The sequence below is a fragment of the Nycticebus coucang genome, chromosome 1, assembly GCF_027406575.1.
Source record: "Nycticebus coucang isolate mNycCou1 chromosome 1, mNycCou1.pri, whole genome shotgun sequence".
In the NCBI taxonomy this organism is placed as follows: Eukaryota; Metazoa; Chordata; class Mammalia; order Primates; family Lorisidae; genus Nycticebus; species Nycticebus coucang.
This window is the reverse complement of record NC_069780.1, coordinates 88,830,543-88,857,163: the sequence shown is the minus strand read 5'-3', so window position 1 is coordinate 88,857,163 and position 26,621 is coordinate 88,830,543. Positions and strand designations below refer to the sequence as shown.

The following is a 26,621-nucleotide window of genomic DNA, read 5'->3' as shown; positions in this document are numbered from 1 at the left end:
AAAATCTCAACAAATAAAGACGTAGAATCAGACTTGTACGTGGTCTCATATATTGAATGTTCTGAACAGAAATACTTCTCCATATGGCATTTAAAAAATGTGAGTATTAATTTCTGTGAATAAAGAGATCTGTGTGGGCCATCATCACTCACTTAACAGTTATAGCCATAAATTTAAGAACAATGTCAAATAGCAGCTGGTGTATCGAAATGTCATATATATAGTCCTCATAATACAACACAGCTCTCTTTGAGTAGGTAAAAGATGGGAAATTATTTTAAACCCAAAGTAACTAAGTAAGCCTCAAAAGTGAACAGACAAAAAACCTGGCCCAAAGGGAAAAATTGTACCTATTCAATCTATTTACGTACCTTCTTTTCTCAGGGAAATGATCTAAATTCATGAAAAGAATAAGCAAGTGAATGATATTTGCATTCCTTATAATTTTAATGTATTTTCTTGACATTTCTCAATTCTCTTTAGTGAGACTAGCTGTGATTTACAAAGCACTAATAATATACCAGATTTCAGACACATATTTTCTGATCACTAGTTATGCATTATTAGGAAAGAAGCAAAGAAACCTTGTTAAGAAAGAAAGTAAAGCACCCAAGTTCAAAGAAAGTAACTTCTTCAAGATGCTGTGAACTACGGTGTAGGAAACTGGGACTCAAAGCCAGACAAACTGCAAACCACACCTTTTCACTAAAGGAGCAATCTTTAGAAATTTGGATTAGTATATTCTCTTTCACTATTAGAATTCATATCAATATAGGAGGAAAATAGTAAGTCTGTTCATTTCTTTGCCAATGTACAAAGAAATTAATTGCCAGTTTTCGTGGTTCTGGGATTGCTGGTTTGGTCTTGTTCTCATCTTTAATTTTTTTCTCAATTCTTTTGTGTCTTTGTCATTTTCACTCAGTCATACCAAATAGACATTAATTGTGGGTTTTCATAAATGCGTTCCCCATATTAATGAGGTTTTCTTCTTTTCTTAGTTTGCTGAGGATTATAATCATGAAAGGGATTTTATGAAGGGCTTTTCTGTATCAACCATGAGGATCACGTGTGTTGTATTTTATTAATCCCCACTTGGCTATGATGTATAATCCGTTAACTATACTTGCCAGTTCAGCTATCTAGTACTTTGTTGAGGATTTTTTATCTATATTTACAGGAATATTACTTTGTAGTTTTCTTTTTTGGCTTTGGTAGCTGGGTAATGATATCCTTCTAACATGAGTTTGGAAGGGTTATCTTCTTTACTGTAATTTGTGGAGAGTTTCAGGAGCTCTGACGTTAATTTTACCTTAATACCTAGTATAATTTACCAGTAAACCCATTTGATCTTATATTGACTGTGCTAGAAGATTTTGGAATACTGATTCAATCTCTTCACCTTCTATAAGTCTGTCAGGATCTATTTTTTTTTCTTCAGTGAGTTTTGGAAGCAATGTTTATCCAGAAATTTATCCATTTCAGCTATGTTATCTAATTTCTTAGCATACAGTTGTTCAAAAGCATTCTCTTTAACCTTTTGTTTCCCTAAAGGTTGGCAATAATGTTCACTTTCATTACTGATTTTAGTAACTTGAGTCTTCTCTCTTTTTGTCCTAATTAGATTAGTTATCTATTTGCCTATTTTGTTGTTCTTTTCACTGAACCAATTTTGGGGGGTTGATTCTATTGTTTTTTATACTTTGCTTCATCTATTCCCACTCTAATCTTCATTATTAACTTCCATTGCCTTTGGGTTTATAAAGTTGGTTCTTCTCTTTCTAGGTTGTTGCCAGGTTATTAATTTGAGATGTTCTATTTACATCAATGAACTATCTGATCACTAATTTCATTGCATGTGATAAGTCTTAGTATGGAGTGTTTTTATTTACATTTGTCTTAAAGTATTTCCTAACTCCATTGCTTTATTTTTTCCTTGATTCATTGGTTTCTTAGAGTGTGTTTTTTAATTTTCATCTTTGTGAACGTTCCAGCTTTCCTTCTGGCATCGATTTCTAGTTTTGTGCCACAGTTGTTGGAGAAGATACTTAATGTAATTACAATCTTTTAGCATTTACTAAGACTTGTTCTGTGACTGAACAAATGGTCCGTTCTGAAGAATTTTCCTAATGTTCTTGAGAAGAATTTGTATTCTGTTGTCTCAAGGGTGGAGTTTGCTAAATATGTCTGTTAGATCTTATTAATTTACAGTCTTTTTCTAGTCCCCTGTTACCTTTTTGAAAGCAGACTGCTTTTTTGATCCATTATTGAACATGGAGTATTGAGGTATCTAACTATTCTTGTAGATTTGTTTATTTCTCTTTTTAATTTTGGCAATATTTAATTCATATATAGATGGTGCCCACCAAATGTATGCACCTTTTAAGCAAAGAAAAAAACGGTATTAAAATTGTAGTACTCACATCACATTTGACCTCTGAAATTATATGGGTGTTCAACTTAACTTGTATTCATCTTTTGGTTATCAGTATTACTGAGTATATACAATTTTAATACACTGTTTTCCTTGCTTAAAATGTGCATATGTGCTTTGGGCACTCCGTGTATTTGGGGTCTCTGTTGTTTTGTGCATGTACATTTATACTGGTTGAACCTCTTTGCCTTTTGGTAGTTTGACTAGGTCTTGATGCAGATCTCTTTGTATTTATTCTTCTTGGAATTCTTTGAAGTTCTTGGATGTGCAGATTCATATATTTTTTACTGAATTTGGGAAGTTTGGGCCAATATTTCTTCAAATACATTTTCCTCTTCTTTATCTCTCTCTTCTCTTTTTGGAAAATCCCATAACTGGCATTTTAAAACCACTTGATAGTATACTACATGTCATTCAACTGTTTTTTTTTTTATTCGCTTTTCTTCTAATCTTTACAATAATTTTATTTGCCTCTTTATAAATTTGCTGATTCTTCCTTCACCCTGCTCAAATCTGCCACTGAACTTTCCAGTGAAAATATTATAGACTGTGGGTGCCAAAAAATGTATAGACACTCTACGAAAGGAAAAGACTATACTAAAATTCTAATACTCAGTATATACTGATAACATTTGTTATCTTATATATTGTATATCTTATATCTCTTATAATTGCACATCAAATGTGACTTGAGTATTATAATTTTAATAGATTTTTACTTTCTTAAAATATGTATACGTGTTATTGGCACCTCTGTATTTCCATTATTATAATTTTCCAATCTAGAAGTTTTGTTTTTTCCTTTTTAACTTTGATGTCTTTCTTGTGATTTATTGTTCACATGTTATTCAACTCTAGTTTCCTCTAGTTCTTTTTTCTCTAACCATGTTTTCCTTTCACACAATGAGCAAATTTCAGACAGTTGATTTAAAGTCTTTGCCTAATAAATTCAAACTCTATTTTTATTCATGAATTGTTTCTGTTTATTTCTCTCTGCCCCCATCCATGCTATCTTCTTTCTTTACAAGATAAAACCATAACTTTTAATTTAAATAGTAAAAATTGAAACCTATAATGTGGAAATGTCACTCTCTGCTGAGTCCTTGGCCTGGGAAATTTAAAGAATGAATCCACAGAGCACAGAGATAAGTGACAGAACAGAGTTTACTGATGGAAAGATTGATCAGCAAAAATGGGGAGAACAGAAACTCCTCTGGCCACAGAGGGGGGACCCCAAGTGGGAAGACCCCATGTCTTCAGTCTAGGGGGTTAAATCCTATCCTGGGGGCAGGGGGGTTTGAGGAAGTATGTCACAATTGGCCAGAGGTCTGCAGGCAAAAAATGATCCTAAAATTAGCTCAATAATGTGGTCCTCGCAGTTTTTGCCTCACGTAAAAAATTAGGGTGCATGCTCCCTACTACAGGAGGAACCACCAGAATTGACCAGGCTGCTTTTTCAGGATCATGCTTGAATGTGGCCTGTTTGTGCCTTGAGATGGGGTCTGTGATAAGCCTGATTTCTGAACCGTGTATCAGAAACAGTAGATATCAGATCCTTCCCCCTCCTCAGAGTTAGTAGGTGTTGTTTTCTGTGGGGTATAGTGTATTCTTTTTAGTCACTTTTATAAACTACCTTTGTAAATGATTTATTTTTTATTAAATACTGCCACTTAAATCTTGGTTTCTTTAACTTGTGGTGAGCTTGTGGTTTAGCAGAGGTTTTCTAAGTGCCTAAAGTGAACAAATATGGATAATCAAAAAACAAACAAACAAACAAAAAATCTTCTGGACTTTGCCATAGATTGGGCCTGTGTTGACCCTGTGTTGAGTTACTCCTTCAACTGTTAGCCAGGCCGTGTATCCTTAGCCTCCACTTTCTGTTTACATCTAAAGGTCAGTGGTACATAAAAGTTTAGGACCTTTTCATATCTTTTTGCGCATACATCCTGCCTGTTAATAGGCATGGCTTTCTTGAATCCCCATTAAGTAGTAGCTCTTTCTAAAACTTATGTTTTTCAAAGTAGTCCCATATAAGAATTTTATGACAGGTCTTTCCATGTGTCTGACCTTGGCCTGATTCTAATCTTTTGATACAGGCTACAACAGCTTTTCCCTTTCTCTCTCAATATCCTTCATTGAGAGAGTTCTTTTTTGGTAGTTGAAACAAGAATAAGGCCTGTGCATTCATCCTTTAGTGAGCCCTAAGACAAGTCAAAATGCACCAACATAATCCCTTGGGCTACCTCTCGAATCAGACATTATACTGAGAATGTGGCTGCCATTTTCAAGACTGCCAGCACTCATGGAAAAAGAATGGGACAAGGCTGTAATAAATTAAAATAGAGCCTGCCAAATACACCCAATTAGCCTTTTTTTCTTAATTCAATATAGCCTTGGTTGCTGTAAACCTTTGATGGTTTTCCAAGGTTTTGACAAAGTTGGTTCTGGCAGTCTTAATTCTATCTGTGGGGAGAGATAGGACCTTAGATTCCCTACAGCATTGTTTTTAGCTGATGTCATTTAGTAAAATCTGCAAATTAATTTTTAAAAATGGAATGTGTGGTGATGTGATTTTTCTATAGCAATATGTTTGGCATATGATTTTCTAATAACTAGACCATAAAAATATTTCAGTTCAAAATAAGTTATCCATATCCCTATATCTAAAAAAGATAGGTACATAATTTCTTATTATAAATCCTAAATTACTTATAAGAAGAGAAGAAGGCGAGAGGAATTCCATCCTTAAAATAGAACAGCAATAGAATAAAAGCAAATAAAAAAAATAAATTCTGGAGAACATTTCAGAAAGGAAGTGCAAGGAATTAGTTTACTTTGGATACATTTAAATATCAATGACCTAAGTCATAACTACTAGAATAATTAGTTTTCTAATTTTTAAAATTTTCTCATCTGCTAACATTAAAAAATTTTCTATTGTCTTCCAGCAAGAAATTCTACTTGTGTCTAGGAAGTATGAAAATGGAAAAATTCCATAGGAAGAATACAGAAAAATGATACTACCTTTTGTAGTATCTAAGCGTATAAAGCTATGGTCACATTGTTTAAGTATTTTTACTGTGATTTACATTCATTAAATATGAGTGATCTTCTTAAGTACTAATTACTATTTTGATATTTCAGAAAAACATACTGAGTTCAAAGAATAGCTAAATACTTTGACTAAAGTTGGGTAGTAGATAGGAGAGGTAGAATTTGTGTCTATATCTTCAAAGCTCTCTAAAAGGAGGTGGCAACTGCCAGAAATCAGGTTCAGTGGAAGGATCTAGGACAGCACAGGGAGTATGTGGAGTTCATAAAGCTAATGTGAGACAGAGGACTAGAGTGAAAATACAAGTAGAGTGTGAGTGCTTGCCTCAGGGAAACACATCTTACTAAATTCTACTATTGCTCAAAGCAAAAGATATTGTATCATCTATAGATGATAAGAACACATGATGAAAACAAAACACAGCATGGTGTTGTTTACAAATGCACTGGAGAGTTCCTAATATTTTACAGTAAAGTCCAGTTATGTAGAGCCCTCAAGGGAAGTCAAACATTTTATATTATTAATAATTCAAAAGATTTGTGATATTTTATATGTAAACGAATAGTTTTTATTTTAAATAATTCTAAAAATATATTCTGTACTTCATTTATTAAACTATCTATTTTGTTGCAAACATTGCATTTTCTGAAGTGTGTGTGTGTTTCATTTCCTGTTCTAGCAGACCCTCATCACAAATGTTGGGAAGACACCTTCAGCCAGATCCTTCCAGTAACCGTTCCTTTGTTGCTTTCATCTACTCTTAATTACTGATGGAAGTATTGAGAAAAGAAAATCACTCTACAAAAACCTTTGACTAAATTAAAAATAAGATCAAATTAAATATTTCTAAGAAATTTTAAATCAATGTAGCAAAATAAGAAAAATCTATCATTATTGATTTATAACTTAATTAGCATTAATTATGTATTTTAAAACCTTAGCAGCATTGTAATTTCCATCTAAGTGAACTACAACCAATTTTCAGTTCATTATTATGAACAATCCAATTATATGTAGTTTGTCCTTCGTAGAAATTTTGTGATTTAACACACTGAGATTCTCAGAACTAATTTATTCTCAGAGTATTCTGGGAATTAGCTATCATAATCACCATTATACAAACAAAAATTAAACCAACAACATTATGGTATTTAAGTAGACTTATAATACATGTATCAAAAACACTTCGGTTTTTTAATGTCTACTTTAATCCTCATAAAATTTCTCAACATGTTTCTCTAAAGCATCATTGTGTCAATTAAAAAAGAATTCATAAGGGAAAGTGACTAATTTTGTAAGATTAAGTTTTCAAGCAGAATTGAGGACATAGTTACATAATTCAACTGCTTAAGCCCTGTTTTTCCTCATTTCTGAAGTTGTGCTGCATTTAATATCTGAAATAAATAGACCTTTTCAGATTTGCAATAAAATTAAGGGGATTAGTGAGATTACACCTGCAGTGCATCTTACAAGGGTATATTGGAAACTTAGTAAATGTGGAATGTAAATGTCTTAGCACAATAACTAAGAAAATGCCAGGTAGGCTATGTTAACCAGAGTGATGAAAATGTGTCGAACGGTCTGTGAAACTAGTGTATGATGCCCCATGATCACATTAATGTACACAGCTATGATTTAAAAAAAATGGAAAATCTCCAAATATTATTGAAAACGTGACAAAAACAATTATTAAAGGTGCCATTTTGAGTAAAGAAATTATGAAAAATAATTAGTTACTGCTGGGCTGGAATTCAAACAGGTTTAAGAAAGAATATAAAAACAATCTCTGATTAACATTGGGGAATGATGTCTTGAAACCAGACATAAATTTCTGTTTCTAATTTTGTCATTGAAATTTTTTAATTTCCATATATTTAGGTGGCACAAGTGTAGTTTTATTACATAGATACATTTAGGCTTTTATTGTACCCATTGCCTGGATATTTTACATTGTACCTACTAGGTAATTTTTCATCCCTCACTCTCCACCACTAGTATTCCACTCTGTATGACCATTTGTACCCGTAGCGTAGCTCCCACTTACAAGTGAGAGTATGTGGCATTGGGTTGTGCGTTGCTGAGTTACTACACTTAATAGCCTCACCTTCCATCCAGTTGCTGCAAAAGACATTGTTTCATTCCTGTTTGTATCTGTGTAGTATTCCATGGGGTATGTGTATGTGTGTGTGCGCGCATCATATATATTCTATTTTTTTATCCATTCATCAATTTATGGACACTGTTGTTGATTTCATGCCTTTGCTATTTTGAATTATGCTATGATAAACATACAAGAGCAGGTATCATTTTTATATGATTTCTTATCCTTTTTTGAGTTGATCTACTCAGTAGTGGGATTGCTGAATCAACTAGTAGATTTACTTTTAGTTCTTTGAGAAATCTCCATACTGTTTTCCGCAGAGATTGTATTGATTCATATTCCAACCAAAAGCATATGAACATTCCCTTTCACCACATCTGCACCAATATGAAGGAATGTTCAGAATCACTAATTATCAGAGAAATGCAAATTAAAGCCACAATGAGATACCATCTTACTCCAGTTACAATTTACCTTTATTTAAAAGGAGTTGTTTACTAAAATCATCAGTGCAAGCAATATCTCCTAGAACTTTCAGTTTAACTCTACTACAAAAATTGATATTACAGATCATAATACTTCTCATTGATCTATATTGAATAGTTACTTTATCTTTATTTACTTATGCTATTAATTTATAATTTTATTATCTTCTTGGTTGATTTATTTATAAGAGAAATATTTGTATTTATAAGTCTTTTCCATTTAATTTGGCATCCAAAATATATGATGGTACTTAAAAAAATCCATTATGTCTGTCTTTGACTTATATTTCTCTGGAGTCTTTACATGGATGAATCTTTTTACTGAGGCATCTGAACATATATATTGACCCTTAGACATGTATATTCAAGATTAAAATAATTACAAGCAATTATGAGAACTGTTTGAGATTTTAAAGATTCTATATATTTTTATATAACTATCTATTGCATCTATATATCTTTGTATTTATCTAGCTTTGTACCTATCTCTATGTTTCTAATTACAAAAGTAAATTATACTCATTGAACTCCAAACATAAACCAAAAAAAGTACAGTTGGCACTTGAACAACCCAGGCTTGAGTTGCCCAGGTCCACTTGTATGTAGATTTTTTTCAGTATATGTACTGGAAAATCTTTTGGCAATTTACAACAGTTTAAAAAAAATTGCAAAGGAACTCATAGCTTAGACATATCAAAAAAATTTAGAAAAAGTATGGATGGAATTCTCAAAAGATATGTAGTTGCTTGTCTGTTCTATTATTCACTATCATAAAATATACACAAATCTTTCTAATAGAAAAAAGATACAATTTGTTATAACTGAGATATACAAACACAGACTACAGATGGCACAATTTGTGGTTGAGAGAAATGTACACAAACATAAAGATGCAGTATTAAACTGTAAATGCATAAAATTTACTGGAGTGTGTTCCAACACTACTCTAATAACATCGCATCTCCTTGGTTGTTATAGTGGTGAGCTCAAGTGTTTTGAGGATTTGCTTAAAATTGCAGTGACCTTGGACACTAATCATCTCCATATTAAGCATTTCATCTCTCCAGTAAACTTTGTATCACAGTAAAAAGTGATCTCTCAAGGTTCTACTGTACTTTTTTTTTATTATGTTAAGTTCCATAATGTAAACCTTGAATCACATTATTGAGCCCATACAAAGCGCTGCTAGTGACACTGAAAGTGCTCCCAAAAGCAAAGAAAAGTCACAATGTTGCAAGAAAAGTTGAATTGCTTGATACGACTGGCTGCGGTAACTGCTTTGGACAGGAGGTTCATCTTATACACAGACAGTGTAGATTCTTTGTATCAGTAAATACAGTACGGTACCACAAGTGTCTCTTCTCTCATGATTTCCTTAGTAACTTCTTTTCACTAGCTTACATTAGTATAGGAATAAAGTATGTAATATAATATATACAGCTTATAAAATACCTTTTAATCAATTGTTCATATTATTAGTAAGGATTCTAGTCAACTGTAGGCTATTAGTAGTTAAGTTTTGGGGGAGCCAAAAGTTAGACACAGATTTTCAACTGTGAAAGAGATCAGAGCCACTAACCTCTGTGTTATTCCAGGGTCAACTGTAAAACCTCACAGAACAAGCTAATGCAATCTTCCAACATAACCACGGTCGACATTTATAATCTAACTCTTTAGTCCACATCTAGTCTTTGCTTATTTTATTTTTAATGGTTTAATAATGTCATTTATGTAATTTTGTGATATTTTATACTAATTTTATTAATCCTAAAGTAGTATTTTATAAACATCTTTGTAAAATGTACAATCTATTGCACTGAGAGGCTGTATCATCATTTACATAAATATTTACTTACATCTGGGCTCTTGAATTGATTATTCAATTTTAGGTTACAGATAATAATGTTAAGAATATATATGTTACTGCAGAGGCTGAGGCAGCAGGACCATGTGAGCCAGGGTGCAGTGAGCTGTGTTAACAGCACCGCCACCACGGTCTACCCTGGGTAACAGAGCAAGACCCTGCCTCTAAATAAATAAATAAATAAATGAATAATATATTTGTGCATAAAAGTTTATGCATTTTTATTATTAGTTCCTCAGAATGGTTAACAAGAAGTGAGTCAGTATCCCAAGGGGCAGAAGTATGTGAAAGATCTTTTACACCTATTATGGATTATTTTCTACATGCAAGTTGCACTGTCATTAGAAACATTAGAAAGTACCAATTTCACTGAAGACTCTTTAAAATTATGTATTACCAATTTGTGGAATTAGGAGTGTGTCTCAGTTATACAATTTTGTTTATCTGAAAAATAATGAAGTTGAATATTTTCTTTATATATTTTGATGCCCACATGCAAATAATAATCACACCGTGTAGAAATATCCATAGTATTAAATAATAAGTAAAAACCTCCTGTTTTAAGGCCTATAGCACTTTTCTCATTAGGAAATAGAACAGGTTTTTAAGTAATCTTTGAGGTCATTTACTAAAGTAATTGCATACAAGTGTATTGAAATGTATACCTACAGCACTCTCTATACTCGGGTATGTACTCACTTACAAATGAGCAATTTGGGAGATAGCTCTGTGTTCATATTAATACTAACACAATATCATTTTTATAACTGCAGTGTAGGAATACATTTGGTGGATGCTTCATATTTTATTTAAGTATTCCTCTATGGTTTGACATTTAAATATTTCTAAATTGTCTTATTGCAACCAGTGCTGTGATAAATACTTTGTACATATTACTTTGTGGTCACCTGTGAACATTTATTAAGGGGAAGTACTGAAAGAAATCATTGCTTCATTAAAGCAGAGTCACAATTTAAATTTTATGAGATAATGCCAAATTATTCTCTGAACAATCTAAAACAATATTGCTTCTACAAAGAGTATGTGAGAACATATTTATCCACATCCTCACCAGTCTTAGAACTTGGCACACTATTATTGTTGCTTGTAAATTGGTGAAAATACATATCATATTTTTGGTTTTAATTTACATTCACCTAATTATTTACAAGATTGTAAACCTTTTGATGATTATAGGCCATTAATAATGGCCATTTTTTATTTGCTAATTTTTGTTTTCACTTCTTTTCACTTTTTTCTGTTAGTGATTCATTACATACAATATTATTCTGTTTTCTGTCATATTTTCTCTTATTTTCTAGAAAGCATTAAGCGTTGTTTACCTTTTAATATAGTCATTATATTAAAGTAAGTTAACCTTTTTTAAATTTTAGATTAATACGAAGGTACAAATGGTTAGGTTACATCGTCTGTGTTTGTTAGGTAAGGTGCAAGTTGTAGGTGAGCCCTTCACCCAGGGCGTGTGCTGTATACTCTTAGGCCCTTACGTTTGTGCTCATTGGGTGACAGTTTGCCAGTCTCCCTCCTCCCACTTTGCCCCTCTTCAATTTAATTGTGTTTTTCCCTCCTGTAGGCGTGTAGTTGGTTATTTATTGGCTTCATATTAGTATTGAGTTACATTGGATACTTACATTTCCATTCTTGTGATGTTTTACTAAGAAGAATGTGTTTCAACTCCATCCAGGTTAATACAAAAGATGTAAAGTCGCCATCTTCTTTTATGTGTGAATAGTATTACATGGGGTACACATACCACAGTTTATTAACTTACAGATTTTTGTATCTTGCTGTAAAAAGTTTCATCTTCTCTGATACATATGTTTGTTGCTTCTAATAGCACTGCAATACTATTCCTTATAACTGATACCTACATATTACAAAAACTTTATTTTTAACTTCAGTTATTTCATTTATTGAGATATTTTATGTGAAAATGAGATATACATACTTTTATACTAGATAACTGATTACCTCAGCACATTATATAATACAATCTGTATCTTCTCTCATGATACAAAATACTACCGGTAGTATATTGTTCATTTTTCACATATGATGTAAGTCTGCTTTTGGAATCTTTATTCTATATGATGAACACTTCTCTGTTTTGTTAAAATACCTTTCCTTGTTTAAATTTATACCAGTGGAGTATAATATAAATATGTGTATAGATTGCTTTATATGTGTGTATATATGTATACACGTACATATATAATTATTGCATAAAATTATAAAATTTACCTTACATTAGGGAAAATATCATCTCATTCTCTAAAACATTTGTTGAATATTGTTAATGGGGTTAAAAGCATTCATAACAAAACGTATGTATTTTGAAAAAAAAGCCTGTCCCATCTTTTTTCTATCTGCACAGTTCCTTTGCTCTTAGAGTGCTGTGCACGTCCTTGGGGTAATTACTGCTCTTTTGATTTTGAGTGGAAGAACATAATGGGGTTGAGTTAATTGGTCATACTCCCTAGTTCACAGAATATCGTAATTACAACTATGTACAAAGTCCTTCTTTTCTTTCATTAATTTAATAATTGCCTTTATCCCTGTTCTCCACTGTACTTCCCTTTCAACCCTAGAGTCAACACTTCTTATGTGTTTAATGAATCTTTGGCTTTGTATTGATCTTATAAAATGGATATTGCTTTTTAGTCTATTTGTTTGCATCTTCATTCATATACATGACAATAGACCTCATACTGTGCTTTACTGATTAATTTTAGCCAGTGCATGTTAAAAAATACTTGTGTTGAGGGCAGTGCCTGTGGCTCAAAGGAGTAGGGTGTCGGCCCCTTATACTGGGTGGTGAGTTCAAACCCGACCCTGGCCAAAAACTGCAAAAACTGCAAAAAAAAAAAATATATATATATGTGTGTGTGTGTGTGTGTGTGTGTGTGTGTGTGTGTGTGTGTGTGTGTGTGTAGATTTAGTCTAGTGCTTTAAAACTATCCTTCCAAATCTATACTGTGCACCCATTGTATTTTACTTAACCACTGACTTGATAATGTTGGATTCATTTAGCTTCATTCATGTGACTTACTCATTTGTGGATTCATTGGTGGCCATGCTCTTTCTCAAAGTGTGTCTTTATCCTCAAGGATGCTGTACAAGACTTTTTAAAATAGTGACTGCAGTATCCTAAGAGAGAAAACCCTACCTGATCAAGCCTCTGCTAGCATCCTGTTAGCTTATGTTCCACTGTCCTAACCAAATCACAAGGTCAAGCCTACATCAGTGTGCAAGAGGACTACCCAAAGGCATTGTTACAGGAAGACAGGATTCATTGAAGAACATTATTACAATAATCTACCTTATAAAATCTTAATTGTACTGCTTGTGTCCTGAGACAGTCATGTCTGAGCCCACATTTTATTGACTAGACCATTGCTTTCCATTCATTTGGAATCCCATTTGTAGTGCATATGTATTATCCGTGCATGAATGCTGCACTTATGTGGTTAGTCTTTTTCTTCTTCACATAGAAGTTCTTCACTGTTTTCTTTACTGCACCTGCAAACTATGTATAAATATCTAGGAGAATCAATTTACCACAATCATTTTTCTCAAAATTTATTTGCTCTCCTTTTTTCATGGTCTTTTCATAAACTTTACAATCAGTTTATCAAGTTAAAACACTATTAATACTTTTATCTCAGATTTTAGAATCGGCCTATCTAATAATAAGATTATGATATTTTAAGGGATATATTAAATTTATAGATTAACTGACTTTTAACATTTTAAAAAGGTATGTGACCAACAAATTTCTATTTGTATGAGTCACTTTTAGTTCTTATATAAAAATTTATTTTATATTTTAGGTTTATTAATAGATATTTTGTCTTTTTGTTGCTAATATTGTTCAGTCTTTTTCTCCACTTTATCTCCTTATTAGTTTTTATTAGTATATTTAAAATATATTAATTTTTCAATATTATTTATGCATCCTTTAACATTTTGAATTCATTTGTTTATTTATTTTTATTTTTATTTTTCTATTTTTTTAGAGACAGAGTCTCACTTTATTGCCCTCGGTAGAGTGCCATGGCATCACAACTCACAGCAACCTCCAACTCCTGGGCTTAGGTGATTCTCTTGCCTCAGCCTCCCGAGTAGCTGGGAATAGAGGCACCTGCCAGAACACCCAGCTATTTTTTTGTTGCAGTTCGGCTGGAGCTGGGTTCGAACCCACCACCCTCAGTATAGGGGGCTGGCGCCCTACCCACATAGCCACCGGTGCTGCCCCATTTTGAATGTATTTTAATATGTTTACAGATGATTTGTCTTCTGTTACAAATATTCTATTATATCATTGTTACCTTTTCTTTATAACTTCCAATGTGCTAAAATCTTCATCTTGTATTATTATACTGGCTAGTACTTTAGTTTTGAAATATAATTTTGATAATGGGCCTTGACCCAAATAATTTGTTCACTTTGAAGTTTTCAAAATACCTGCTTTTACAATCGTGCTGTTACCTATTTAAATCCCCTCAGTGTCCACTTCTTGTCTCTGCCTTAAAACTTAATACCTATCAACAGGGTGTTTCTTTCTAAGTCAGTAATAAAAATAAATCTAACCATAATTGAATAGCCCAAGTAAAGCGTGGGAGGCAAAGGCTAAAATACTTCTGAATGATTAGAGATAATTTTAGAAAATGCTAAAGCAAAACATCACTTTGACTTCCTTTCCCACCATTTTTACATTCCTAAACACACAAACACAAAAGAAAAAATATCAAAAAATAATAAATCTAGATAATTTCTAAACATGTATTATAAGCCTATTATGTGTTTCAGTCTATTAAGTAGTAATTACTTAGGCAACTGTAGTATGTGAAGAAAATGTAGAAGGTAAGGAGAAAATAGCAAAACAATAACTCGAGTTAATCGTACATGTAACGTAGGTTACATAGTTATTGAAAAATGTGTATTTTACTAGGACTTCAAAGTTAGGAGGCCTTTTATGAAACTTTAGCAGAAATAGGAAAATGCTATTTACATTAATATTCATTCCCGGTTAAAAAAAAATCAAGTATTTTTCCATTTCCCTACTTACAAAGTTAATACTATTTTTTAATCAGTTGTCAAGTGATCCCAGTTAGAAACTAAATATATATGCAACAGTCCTCATCTCACTTAGTTCTATAGTTCTATACGCTCACAAAACGAGGTTTCCAGACTCTCTGCCAGGGAAGTGTGTTCCTGCTTTTTTGCATTTCCACTCCCTGGTGTGCAGTCTTTGCCCGCCCCATCTTGCCCCCCATTGGGAATGGTTTGGAGAATGAGAATCCTGACCTGAGATGGCCAGGAGGACTAGCTCCCTCCACCTGCTCCCCGCCTGCTGACTTGCAGAAGGCCAGCTGCTTCCAGAGACACAGACAGGCATTCCTCCCTCACGGAACACCTGTCTCCACATAGCTCCTCTCTTCCCAGGCCAGCCAGGCTAAAAGCTTTGTTGTTCCTGGCTCTGTAATACTGCACTGTCCCTTGTGGTCAATTTACCCTTCTAGGAAAACAGTCTTTTTCCTGTGCCCGCCTTGATTTATTGTAATAAAACAATACATATTGTATTGTACATATTGTAGAGTATGTCTCTTTGCTTCTGGGATCTAGACTACTAATATGAACTCTCTCTTTAAATGAAAGCCTAGTGTAACAGAAATGTAATTTAGTATCCATCACTTCTCCCATTTTTGAAGAAGTTCCTGAAACTGTGGCAATCCAGGCATGCAATGACAAGCACCCTGCTGCTCGCCTGTAACTTACCTTAAGAACAGACACCCTTTATTTTCTGTTTCCTTCCTAAGGTTTTACACAGTGGACAATCACGTAGTAGACTGAATTCTTATTGAATTTGGTCACACGGTACACGTATCCACAACCCAACTCATGCCAATCCTGGCTCCTCACAACACTTTTTTCCCATCTGTTATTTCTGTCTTACGAGTATAAAACGAACACTTTGTTAGTACTTTTTGTTCAATTAATGTGTATATTTTAATTTGCTCTGGCCTTTGATTTGCCTTCCTTTTCTATTTCCATCTCTGTCCTCACCAATAATTTCTTTTTTCTTTTAATCACTTATTCTATTCCTGTCATGTTAACTCTGAGCTGCTTATCAGCTCCTGGGTAAAACACACCCTAATCAGAAAAATGGGTACAATTATGGAGGCTGGGCTCTTTTCAGATTTTCATGTCATTTTTTTCAGTCCCAAGTTAGGAAGACCAACTAATTTTTTTAAATGCCATCTTAATGTCATTAGTTTTGTGTCCTAATCCCTTAAACTCTTCAAAAAACCCTTAAACTCTTTAGCATTAGAATTATAGTCTATAATTATAGTCTATATATATGGTATATACATAATTGTTTTAAAAATCTGATTTTGCCATATGACCTAGTTACTCACTGGAAATGAGAGACAGTAGGCTACAGTATTAACTCTGTCAAGCAATTACACACTCTATCTCATGAGTAAATTATGCATTTACTTTTTGATTTTTTAGAGCAAACAGAGTCTTTACATATCAGAGGAAATTAGGTACCAGAGAAGAAATAAAATAAGAATTTTAGTATTCAGAGATGCATTTTCCTTTTTTAAGAAAAGAATTTAAAATAAGGCTCGGTGCCTATGGCTCAAGCGCCAGCCACATACACCTGAGCTGGCGTGTTGGAATCCAGCCCGGGCCAGCCAAACAACAATGACGTCTGCAACCAAAAAATAGCCAGGCGTTGTGGTGGGCACCTGTAGTCCCAGCTACTTGGGAGGCAGAGGCAGGAGAATCGCTTGAGCCCAGGAGTTCGAGGTTGCTGTGAGCTGTGATGCCACAGAGCTCTACCCAGGGCAACAGCTTGAGGCTCTGTCTCAAAAAAAAAAAAGTTTAAATAAAAGTTGGGTAAGAAGTAATGCAGCCACAGTATTTATCATAATCTATCTATAATCTACTTATGAAAGTCAGGTAGGAGGGCATCTTGTGGTTTATTTTAGCTATTTCAGCCTATGTTTTGCAAACAGGAAACTTCCAAGTACATTCATTTGTCCCTGGCTTCTCAGCATTAGTACTATTCAGAAATTGTCCTTGCTCTAGTTATAAATCTTTACTAAATGTAGCAATTCCAATTCTCTCTGCTTCCTCTTTCCCAAATACGAATGTGACCATTCTTTGTGAACAGGTATGTTTTACTAAGCTATTTATGTGATGTTCAGATAAAAACTAAATCCTCTGGTACTTGAGTAGGAACAGTTTTCAATCTTTTCTTACAAGGGTCAGTGTGGGATAATAGAAAACAACCAAATATAAAAGAATTCATAACTAGTGAATAATGGCTCATGTAAGATTTATGGTTTGTGTTCATAAAAGTCCTGTGTCAGCTGTAGCACAATGGAAAATGTCACTGTAACAGCGTATTGTGTACATTGGTTCACAGTATTACGTGTGTATGTGGGGGGAGGATTATGGTTTTAGTATCTTATGAGCTTAGCATTTTTTCTCTTCCAATTGGAAAAACATGATATTTATATTCCAGTTAGAAAAACAAGATAATGTTAATCCTACCCACTCTTATTTATGATCATGTGTTTTGGGTATCGGTTTCACAAGTTATTGTGTGACTAATTTGTAAGGATGTTCAAATTTTTAATTCAAATTTTAAATTCTGGAATTTTTTTCAAAGATTCTGGTTTCAATAATTGGGACATCGGCTTTCAAATGCTTTTGTTTTCGATGCGAATTGCAGCAATGTTCATGTTTGTGGCACACCTCACCACTTTTCATCTGCTTCCATTGATATGCATGCAGAGACTTGTTTTCAAATCTGGGGAGGTGTACATGAAGGGCTTTGAAGAAAAAGATCGTGTAGGAATGCTGAAGAAGTGTATGGTCTCTTCCCAGCTTCCCCTATGGAAATTGAACCTTGGTGGTTTGACATTAAAAATCAGCAGTAAGGAGAACTGTTTAGTGGAGAAGCTGTGAGGACTCTGGAGACGGGCAGTGCTATGTCAAGACCTATGGAATAAAATAATTTTTATTTTCTACATCTTATGGAATAAATTCACTTCAAGCTTTAGGATATCTGGTGCCATATGAGGACATTGCTCTTGACACTTACCATGGAAAATGTATATGAGGAGTTACTGAAATCTTGAGATTCCTTTGATAACATCTTAGGTGATGAATTTGAAAGCAGAACCTACTTTGTGAGACTTTATATGACCAGACTCCTTCAGGGACTGTCTGGGTGATGGACATGGGAAAGCATTCATTAATCCTTTGCAAGAAAGACAGCCTGGCATTGTGGGATGTGATGATCTTCAAGCATTTACTCTTTATCACGCTTCATGGTGTTTTAACCTTGCCTCTCTCTAAATATCTATTCTTTTTTCTAACAAACAAGCTCCTTTGCAAGGCTCCTGTATTGTCATACCATAAACACTGACTAAAAACCACCAGGTCCTTATATATCTATGACTTAACGTCAGGAACAAAATTTTCTGTGTCTTTTGTCAAAAATTCTTTAGTAAGCTGAAGTAAGTAAGTAAACTATTTAGTAAGCTATTTCAAATTCCAACATCTTTGCAGGCGTCCCATTGACCCAGTACACCACAGGTCTGCTGCTCTGAGTTCTCAGCAAGGTAGAGCAAGCTAAATTGCGGATGAGACATAGATTCCATCGGTGCAAATGAAGACAAGAGAAAAATGTTTTTTATTGTCAAGGTGATACCTCTAGGATACTTAGAAAAATATAACCATGCTTGGATACCTGTCTATATTTATTTTTAACACTGTGGGAATACTGGCTATAAAGAAAAATGTAATAATAACTTTGTTTTTGCCACACATGGTTATAATAATTTGTCGTCCCAGAAGAAATACTTTACATCATTCACAATAGGAAAATAATGCTTTCCAAAGTGTTAAGGACTGAAAGTTTCTATTTATTGAGGATCTATTGCTTGCCTGGTAAGAGACATGCATTTACTCTCCTCAAAAGGAGGAAGGACTTCTCTACCTGCTGGTGAAGGAATTGAAACTTGTGGGAATCGAGGGCTTTGCATGAAGTCATACACACATAAGGCTTATTATTTTGAAAACTGAATTATGAAAGTAAGTCAGCCCGTAATGAAAGCCTTTCCCAATCAAAGTGACAACTCTAAGCATATGAACTGTTTTATAAATAAAAGCTGTCATTAAGCTTGAACCTTTTTACACACTTTACAATGAATTACATGGATTAGACATTCAGAAAAAGAAAATAATTATGGAGAAAAAATTGTAACTCTCACTAAATTTGAGAAATCCACATGGTAACATGCTGAGAGCCCACGCTATTCTACTGATACTGATTTCCTAGAATAAGAAGTGATTTTGAGAGTAAGTTTCAATGCTCTCAGCTCTCAGTCTGCAACTTTCTATACACACTCTGACAAATATTAGACAAACTGTGTTAGGCCCAGAACTGTGCGGGATTTTATTCTGTTAAGCAGGCATGAAAGTTGAGAGCCTCATAAATATTAATCAAGACTAATGAACAGTGGGAGACTTCTGAATATCAATCTGTACTAGGGGAAATTTTGAATTAGAGACACCACTGCCTAACCAATAAAGCAGCAGTGAAAAATTGAAGGCATTCTCATGCATCTGCTTATGTAGCTCAATCTTTAGTCCTAAAGGAGTAGAGAGTGCAGATGCCAAATAGATGTGATTTTATCACTCCACGCGGACCTTCTGCATTTTTAACTGGACCATTTTCTAAAAAAATTTTAATTATTTTAAAAAGAGGCTAGATTGTATCACAGAAAACGTGAGTACATGACATCTTATCAAAGTTAGATTAGTCCATGAGTAAAGAGAGCTTGTTTCATTCTTCCTCATTAGCCTTCAGAAACAGAGCCCAAAGGGACTAGAGAATTCAAAGTTAAAAGGAGAGCTGAATGCTAAAACCTGATTGGCATATTGCTTTTACTCAGTGAGCTTGTTACTGTTTTTTCCCTAAACTCATGTACAGTTTAGAACAGGAAAAAAAAATCTTCTAACAAAATTTGATAATAATACAAATTCTTCTACATAATTCCATATGCTTAATGGTTGTCTGCTAATGAAAGAAAAACTTTTTTTGTGTTTATAGTAGCTGGACTTAATGATAATTAAAGACAAATCTGTGAGTGGATAATGACATTTATGATTTTGTGATATTTTTGATGCTGAGACACAAAAATATGGAATTTGTTAGAGAGTTTTTAAAATATTATTTTTTAGTATTCGGGTAAGATTTCAAGTTTACACTATGTTTTTGTATCGGGCATTAATTTTTTTAATTATAAATTATTATGGGTAAATAGTAGTTGCAGATATTTATACCGTACATGTGTTATTTTCATACAGGTGCACAAAGTGTAATAAATCAGGGTAATTGGGGTATACAATACCTCAAGCATTTATTATTTCTTTGTGTTAAGAACATTCTGACTCCACCTTTTTAGTTATTTTAAAGTCTAACATAACTTACTGCTGACTACAGTCACGTCGTTGTGCTATCATATTGTTCATTTGATGGAACTATTCTTTTTATATATATATATATTTTTTTTTTTTTTTGTAGAGACAGAGTTTCACTTTATGGCCCTTGGTAGAGTGCCATGGCCTCACACAGCTCACAGCAACCTCCAACTCCTGGGCTTAAGCGATTCTCTTGCCTCAGCCTCCCAAGTAGCTGGGACTACAGGCGCCCGCCACAACGCCCGGCTATTTTTTGGTTGCAGTTTGGCCGGGGCCGGGTTTGAACCCGCCACCCTCAGTATATGGGGCTGGCGCCTTACCGACTGAGCCACAGGCACCGCCCTGATGGAACTATTCTTTTACACTGTTAACCATCCTCACTCTATGCCCTTCTCCCTGCTATCTTTTATAGCCTGTGGTTAACATCATTCTACTATCTCCATGAAAGCAATTCTTTTAATATTTGGCTTTGACATATGAGTGAGAACATGAGAGCTTTGACTTTCTCTGATTGTCTTATTTCACTTAGCATAATATTCTCCAGTTCCACCCATGTTGGTGAAGATGACAGGATTCCATTATTTTTATGGCTGAATAATATTACATTGTGTATACTATATTTACCACATTGTGAATATTTTAACAAAAATATTTAGAAGTAATTGTTAACAATATGAATGTTTTCTAACACCATCAATATTAGGCCTCAGATTTTATCCTGTATAGACGTGGCATGAGCTGTGCTTATTACAAGGACACAAATGCGTGTTTTAAGGACCCAGAAAAGATGAAGAGCCAGGAAAATAAGCCAGAAACAGTGGACATCATTCAGAGATGCACTAGATAGACTATTTCCAAATATATTACTTCCTGCCCTTTCAAACATGTTGAACAAGTAACACCAGAAACATTACTGAATTAGGTAATGGTACAGCAAAATGCTATAGTTAAGCATTAACTACTAACAATTTTTCAGCTCTTTTATCATTCAAACTTTCTAGACTCGTTGAAGGCAGATAGCTGTGTTGATCTCCAAAATATTCTCACAGAATTTAGTACTTGTTTAACAGATATGTAAGAAAGTTTTTTAAAGGAGAAGCTATGCATTGAGGTTTTTCTTTCTGATAGAAGAATTTGTACTGTCTTCAAGGATAATAAATAATCATATATCAATTGCTCAATTATAATTAAAATGGTATGGTTTTCCAACTGTAAGTAATGTTATACAAATGAAAGCAGTTACAATTTTGTGTGTATTTTGGTAAATATCTGTTCTTAAGCATTTCTTGCATTTCACAATTACAACATAAGACTGATTTTGGGGGAATGTGTACCTTAGTTATTCAATGATATGACATACGGAATTTATTTTTAATTTGCACACAAACTTTATGGACACCCTGTATTTGAAATTTATGGCAATATTACCTTGAAAGCATATTTTATGTAAATAGTACATGAGGAAGTGATCATTTTTCTATACAAACAAAACTATGTGTGATAATTAGTATATAGAATGTTCATTACACAGGTAATAATAACATAGGTGGCTTTTTGTTTTCTTTTACTTTATCTTAATACAATAATGTCGTCATATTTTTTTTTCATTTAGGAGCATAGTAAATGGACCAATATTTCTCTGATCCTTTGTTTATGAGCTTTTAGAAATATTAGGAGTGATTTAATCAATATTATCAATGTAATCAAAATAGAAAAATCTTAAACAATTCTGTTAGGCAATATCCACTTTGGATATAATTTTGTTTAAAGGCTCCTATTTCATTATCTCTAATTTATTTTTTCTGGGAAGCTGCTTGTGTTATATATCAAAGTTTCAAGGTATATTTATATTTATACAGATATTTCTGATGAATTTCAACTAATATTCAGATCAAATGCTTTGAAAAACTCTGAACTAATCATGGAGACCAATAAAACAAAACAAAATTTTTTAAATTAATTTTAATGGAAAAGTACAATAAAATCAAAAGTTCATCATTGTTCAATACATGACATTGTGATGTATATACTTCATTAAAAACAATAATAACATAAACACAGCAAGATTAACAAGTGTAAACTATTTAAAATGTATTATATTAAAATCATAAAGGTAATCAAGGTTATCCTAAAGTGTAAGAAATGGAAGGCTAATAGTTCTATACTAAAGCATAAAATATTTATGTTTTATATAACTATTGTTTTATATGTTTTATATAACTATTAAGGTGGTCCATTGATGTAAATTAAAATGAGGAAGATGTTAATGATTATCTAAATAGCATTAAGTGTCAGGTTTAATATAAGATAAGAAATGATATAAGAAATAAAAGTGCATGAAATGGATAGATATATTCAAGCTTTTTATTCTTAATGGAATTAATAACAGTTAACCAAGCTTATTTCATATCAGAGATTTAGAGACAGGCAAAATAATGTTTACTTTTTTCCCTCTCCGTGGAAAGAAAAATGTGTTGCTCCAGTTATCTACATCTGGATTTTAATTATTTTTCTTTCCTCGGCATGAGTTATAATTACTTAGATGCAAGGAAAGAGTGACCTAGAGAAAGGAGGAGAGTGGCGCATTCAGGGGTCCTCAAACTTTTTATACAGGGGGCCAGTTCACTGTCCCTCACCGTTGGAGGGTCAGACTGTAGTGTAAAAAAAAAACTTTGAACAAATTCCAATGCACACTGCACATATCTTATTTTGAAGTAAAAAAACAAAATGGGAACAAATACAATCACAGCGCCTCATGTGGCCCGCGGGCTGCAGTTTGAGGACCCCCGACTGAATCCCACATACTGTCAGTTGCTGCGAAGCCTAGACAGCTCCCGCCTGGCCTTGTAATGGACCTGTGAGCTATAACGCATTTTTTTGTAGTAAAACCTCTACAGTTTCTTCTCTAACTTTGGTTTTCATCTTTTTAGGTTTGGATTTATTCTTCACAAAGATGAAGCTGCACTGCACAAAATCGATCTTGAAACCATGTCGTACATCAAGACAATCAACCTGATGGACTATAAGTGCGTGCCTCGCTCGCTGGCCTACACACACCTGGGCGGCTACTACTTCCTCGGCTGCCAGCCTGACAGCACTGGAGCCATCCCACCACAGCTCGTGGTGGACAGTGTGACAGACTCAGTCATTGGGTTCAACAGCGATGTGACCGGCACTCCATACGTCTCTCCAGACGGCCACTATCTCGTCAGCATCAACGACGTGAAAGGCCTCCTGAGGGTTCAGTACATCACCGTCAGAGGAGAGATACAGGACACTTTTGACATTCACACAAACCTGCACCTGTCGGACCTGGCATTTCAGCCGTCCTTTACCGAAGCGCACCAATACAACATCTACGGCAGCTCCAGCACCCAGACTGACGTGCTCTTTGCTGAGCTCTCCTCTGGGAAGGTCAAGATGATAAAGAGCCTCAAGGAGCCACTCAAAGCAGAAGAATGGCCTTGGAGCCAGAAGAACAGGCACATCCAGGACAGTGGCTTATTTGGTCAATACCTGATGACGCCTTCCAAGGACTCTCTCTTTATCCTGGATGGACGGCTCAATAAGTTAAACTGTGAGATCACTGAAGTGGAGAAAGGAAATACAGTCGTTTGGGTTGGAGATGCCTAGGAACCCTGTTACGTAATCACTGAATGCAGAGTTTTACAGTACATTGCACTTGATCCATTGTTTAAATTTACAGCTTAACTTTCAAAGTTTATATTGCTATATCCTAGTCACACGTCATTTTCTTGATGGCCCAAATAAAATAGATTATTTTTGACAAACACATACACAATTAATAATAATGGGTGATTAGAAACATTTAACACAATATTTAATGATCAGTTGTGTCAATCACAAGAATCAAATCTATGTGTTGAAACCAATACAATTGGATTTTAAATTCTTAACAAACAACTAAATCCAGGGAATTTCAGATGACTCAAGCATTTTTTCATTTGAAGGATAATCTTCTTCCCCTGCCTTTGTCCTTTTTCTGTGCTTAAACTGGAAATAAAAGGTGTCATGGAACCTTAATATTCTTAATTCAAAATATTCTGTCCTGTCCACTGTTTGTAATCTTTTGTGCCTTGAAGGGAATGTCACAGGAGGAAAAGGAGAGCTAAAAGCTGCATGCTGAACACCCTCATAACTATAAATCTCTTGTCATTAAAAAAAAGTTTAACATCTCTTGCACCAAATCCTGCCCTCAGTCATTTATTTAACCTTCAATGAAATATCATTTGAAAGCCTAAGTTGGCCTTAGGTTGTACCCTGGTGACAAGCTCTATTTGACATATTCTGCATTACCCACAGCATGCTGTAGAAAAATGTAGAGGAAGGCAGGAAAAATAAGTATAGTAAAAATGTTTGCAATGCACTGTCTATTCATACTGTTTTCAATCACATGAGTGCATTATATTTTTAATGCAAGATTTCTGGGATGTTCACCGCCTGCAAATGTTTACTTTATTATTAGCAGAATAGATTGTTTCTTTTTGAATAGCTGGTTGTTTCATCATCAGGAACTTTCATTTCTTAAAAGAAAGAAAAGGGGGAAAAAGCATTACGATGTCTGCTTAAGGTAAAATACACATAGGGAAATGAACACCCAGGAAAAACAAAAAGTTGGCAAGACAACTGATGAAATAGGAATGGCTTAGAAAAATTAGTAATAGAAGTTGAGAAAAGGGAAAGCCCCATAGTGGTGAGTATAGAAGTACTTCTCCATTGGTTTTAGTATTTAAATATAACCCATCGAAAAACTTCATTCCTAAGAATTTTTCTAAATGACCTCTTTTATTCAACTCCTACATAATACTAAAATCACCTTCGCACTCACTGTGTGCTATAGTTTGAAACCTAAGTAATCCTCTTATTTGAGACACTGCAGAGAAATAAAAATGATTGCTTCTTTTTTTTTTTTTTTTTTTTAAGGGAAACAGAGAAGGCCAGTAGAAATAGATTAAAACTAGAGAGTTGGTTTATTGAAATAAGCAGATAATTATCCAGGCTTAAAGTAATGGCTTACATGTTCTGAGAATCTTTTTTCCTTATTTTTGATTTTATCGTTACTAGCAATGCTGTTGAAATGACCTCCATTTACTGAAGGGACTCCAATAAGGTCTTTTTTAAATACAAATTTTACTCAAGTTTAAATTGTGTAAAACTGCTTAGAAACCTGAAATTTTATAGTGTGTAATATCTTATGTGTATATAGCATCCTGAGCTGTGTGATACAGTAGATTTCTTCCTACTTTGCTTAAGGAAACATTATGTGAGATTTAATAAACAGCAAAAAATCAGCTTATGTTTCTACTTACTCAATCAGCTTTACTTTTTGGCAATTTTCTCTCTTGTGAACATGAACCACATAGAAAGTCTGTGAGTCTATGATTTCCTGTAAGTCTGTTGCATACCTCCTACTTTGGTAGTTTTCACCATGTGGATGCTCTGTCTGTAGACACTGCTTGATAAAAGGAGAATAAACCGCTTACATTTTAACCCTTGAGACTTCAGTCCATGATTTTATGTGCACGTCCTTCTTTCTCTTTCTCCCAATGGTTCAAACTTAGTTTGGTGCCCACATTATGTTGTAAGTCATTGGATGAGTGGAGGTAGAGGGGAGGTAAAGTGAGATCAATCAAAGAAATGTATTTTCCTTTGTACCACATCTAAATTTCCATATCCCTTCATTATTGCCAGCAAAGCATATACCCTTTCCATGACATCTATTTCTTTAGAATCCATTACCGTAAATTAAAGGAAAGAATATCAGAATGGAATATCAAGAATATACTCAAAAGAATACACTTTTCTTCTCACATCCTTATACTATTAACCACTCAAATGTTAGGCTACATAAATAAAAAGAAAAAACATTTTAATTCTTAGAATGCTGGCATTTGGTCTGGGCACCCATAGCTTGGTTAGGGTGTTGGTCACAAGCTTCAGGGCTGGTGGAGGCCTGGTGGGTTAGATTCTGGTCCGGGCCTGCTAGACAAACAAACAACAACAACAACAATAAAACGTAGCAGGGTATTGTGGTGGGTGCCTGTAGTCCCCACTACTAAGGAGGCTGAGGCAAGAGAATCACTTGAGCCCAGGAGTTTAACGTGTGACACCATGACACTCTACCGAGGGTGACAAAATGA

At 34.1% G+C, this 26,621-nt stretch overlaps 1 protein-coding gene across 4 annotated transcripts in view; it reads left to right on the top strand.

The window, feature by feature from the left end:
* Nucleotides 1–25,971, top strand: part of FSTL5 (follistatin like 5) — a 778,095-nt gene extending 752,124 nt beyond the window's left edge. For all 4 annotated transcript variants that reach the window (XM_053583841.1, XM_053583826.1, XM_053583835.1 and 1 more), the window contains one exon: nt 23,391–25,971. In XM_053583841.1, coding sequence (XP_053439816.1) covers nt 23,391–24,093 — 703 coding nt within the window. In that variant the 3' untranslated portion in view covers nt 24,094–25,971. The remainder of the gene's footprint in view (nt 1–23,390) is intronic.
* Nucleotides 25,972–26,621: the final 650 nt, after the last annotated feature.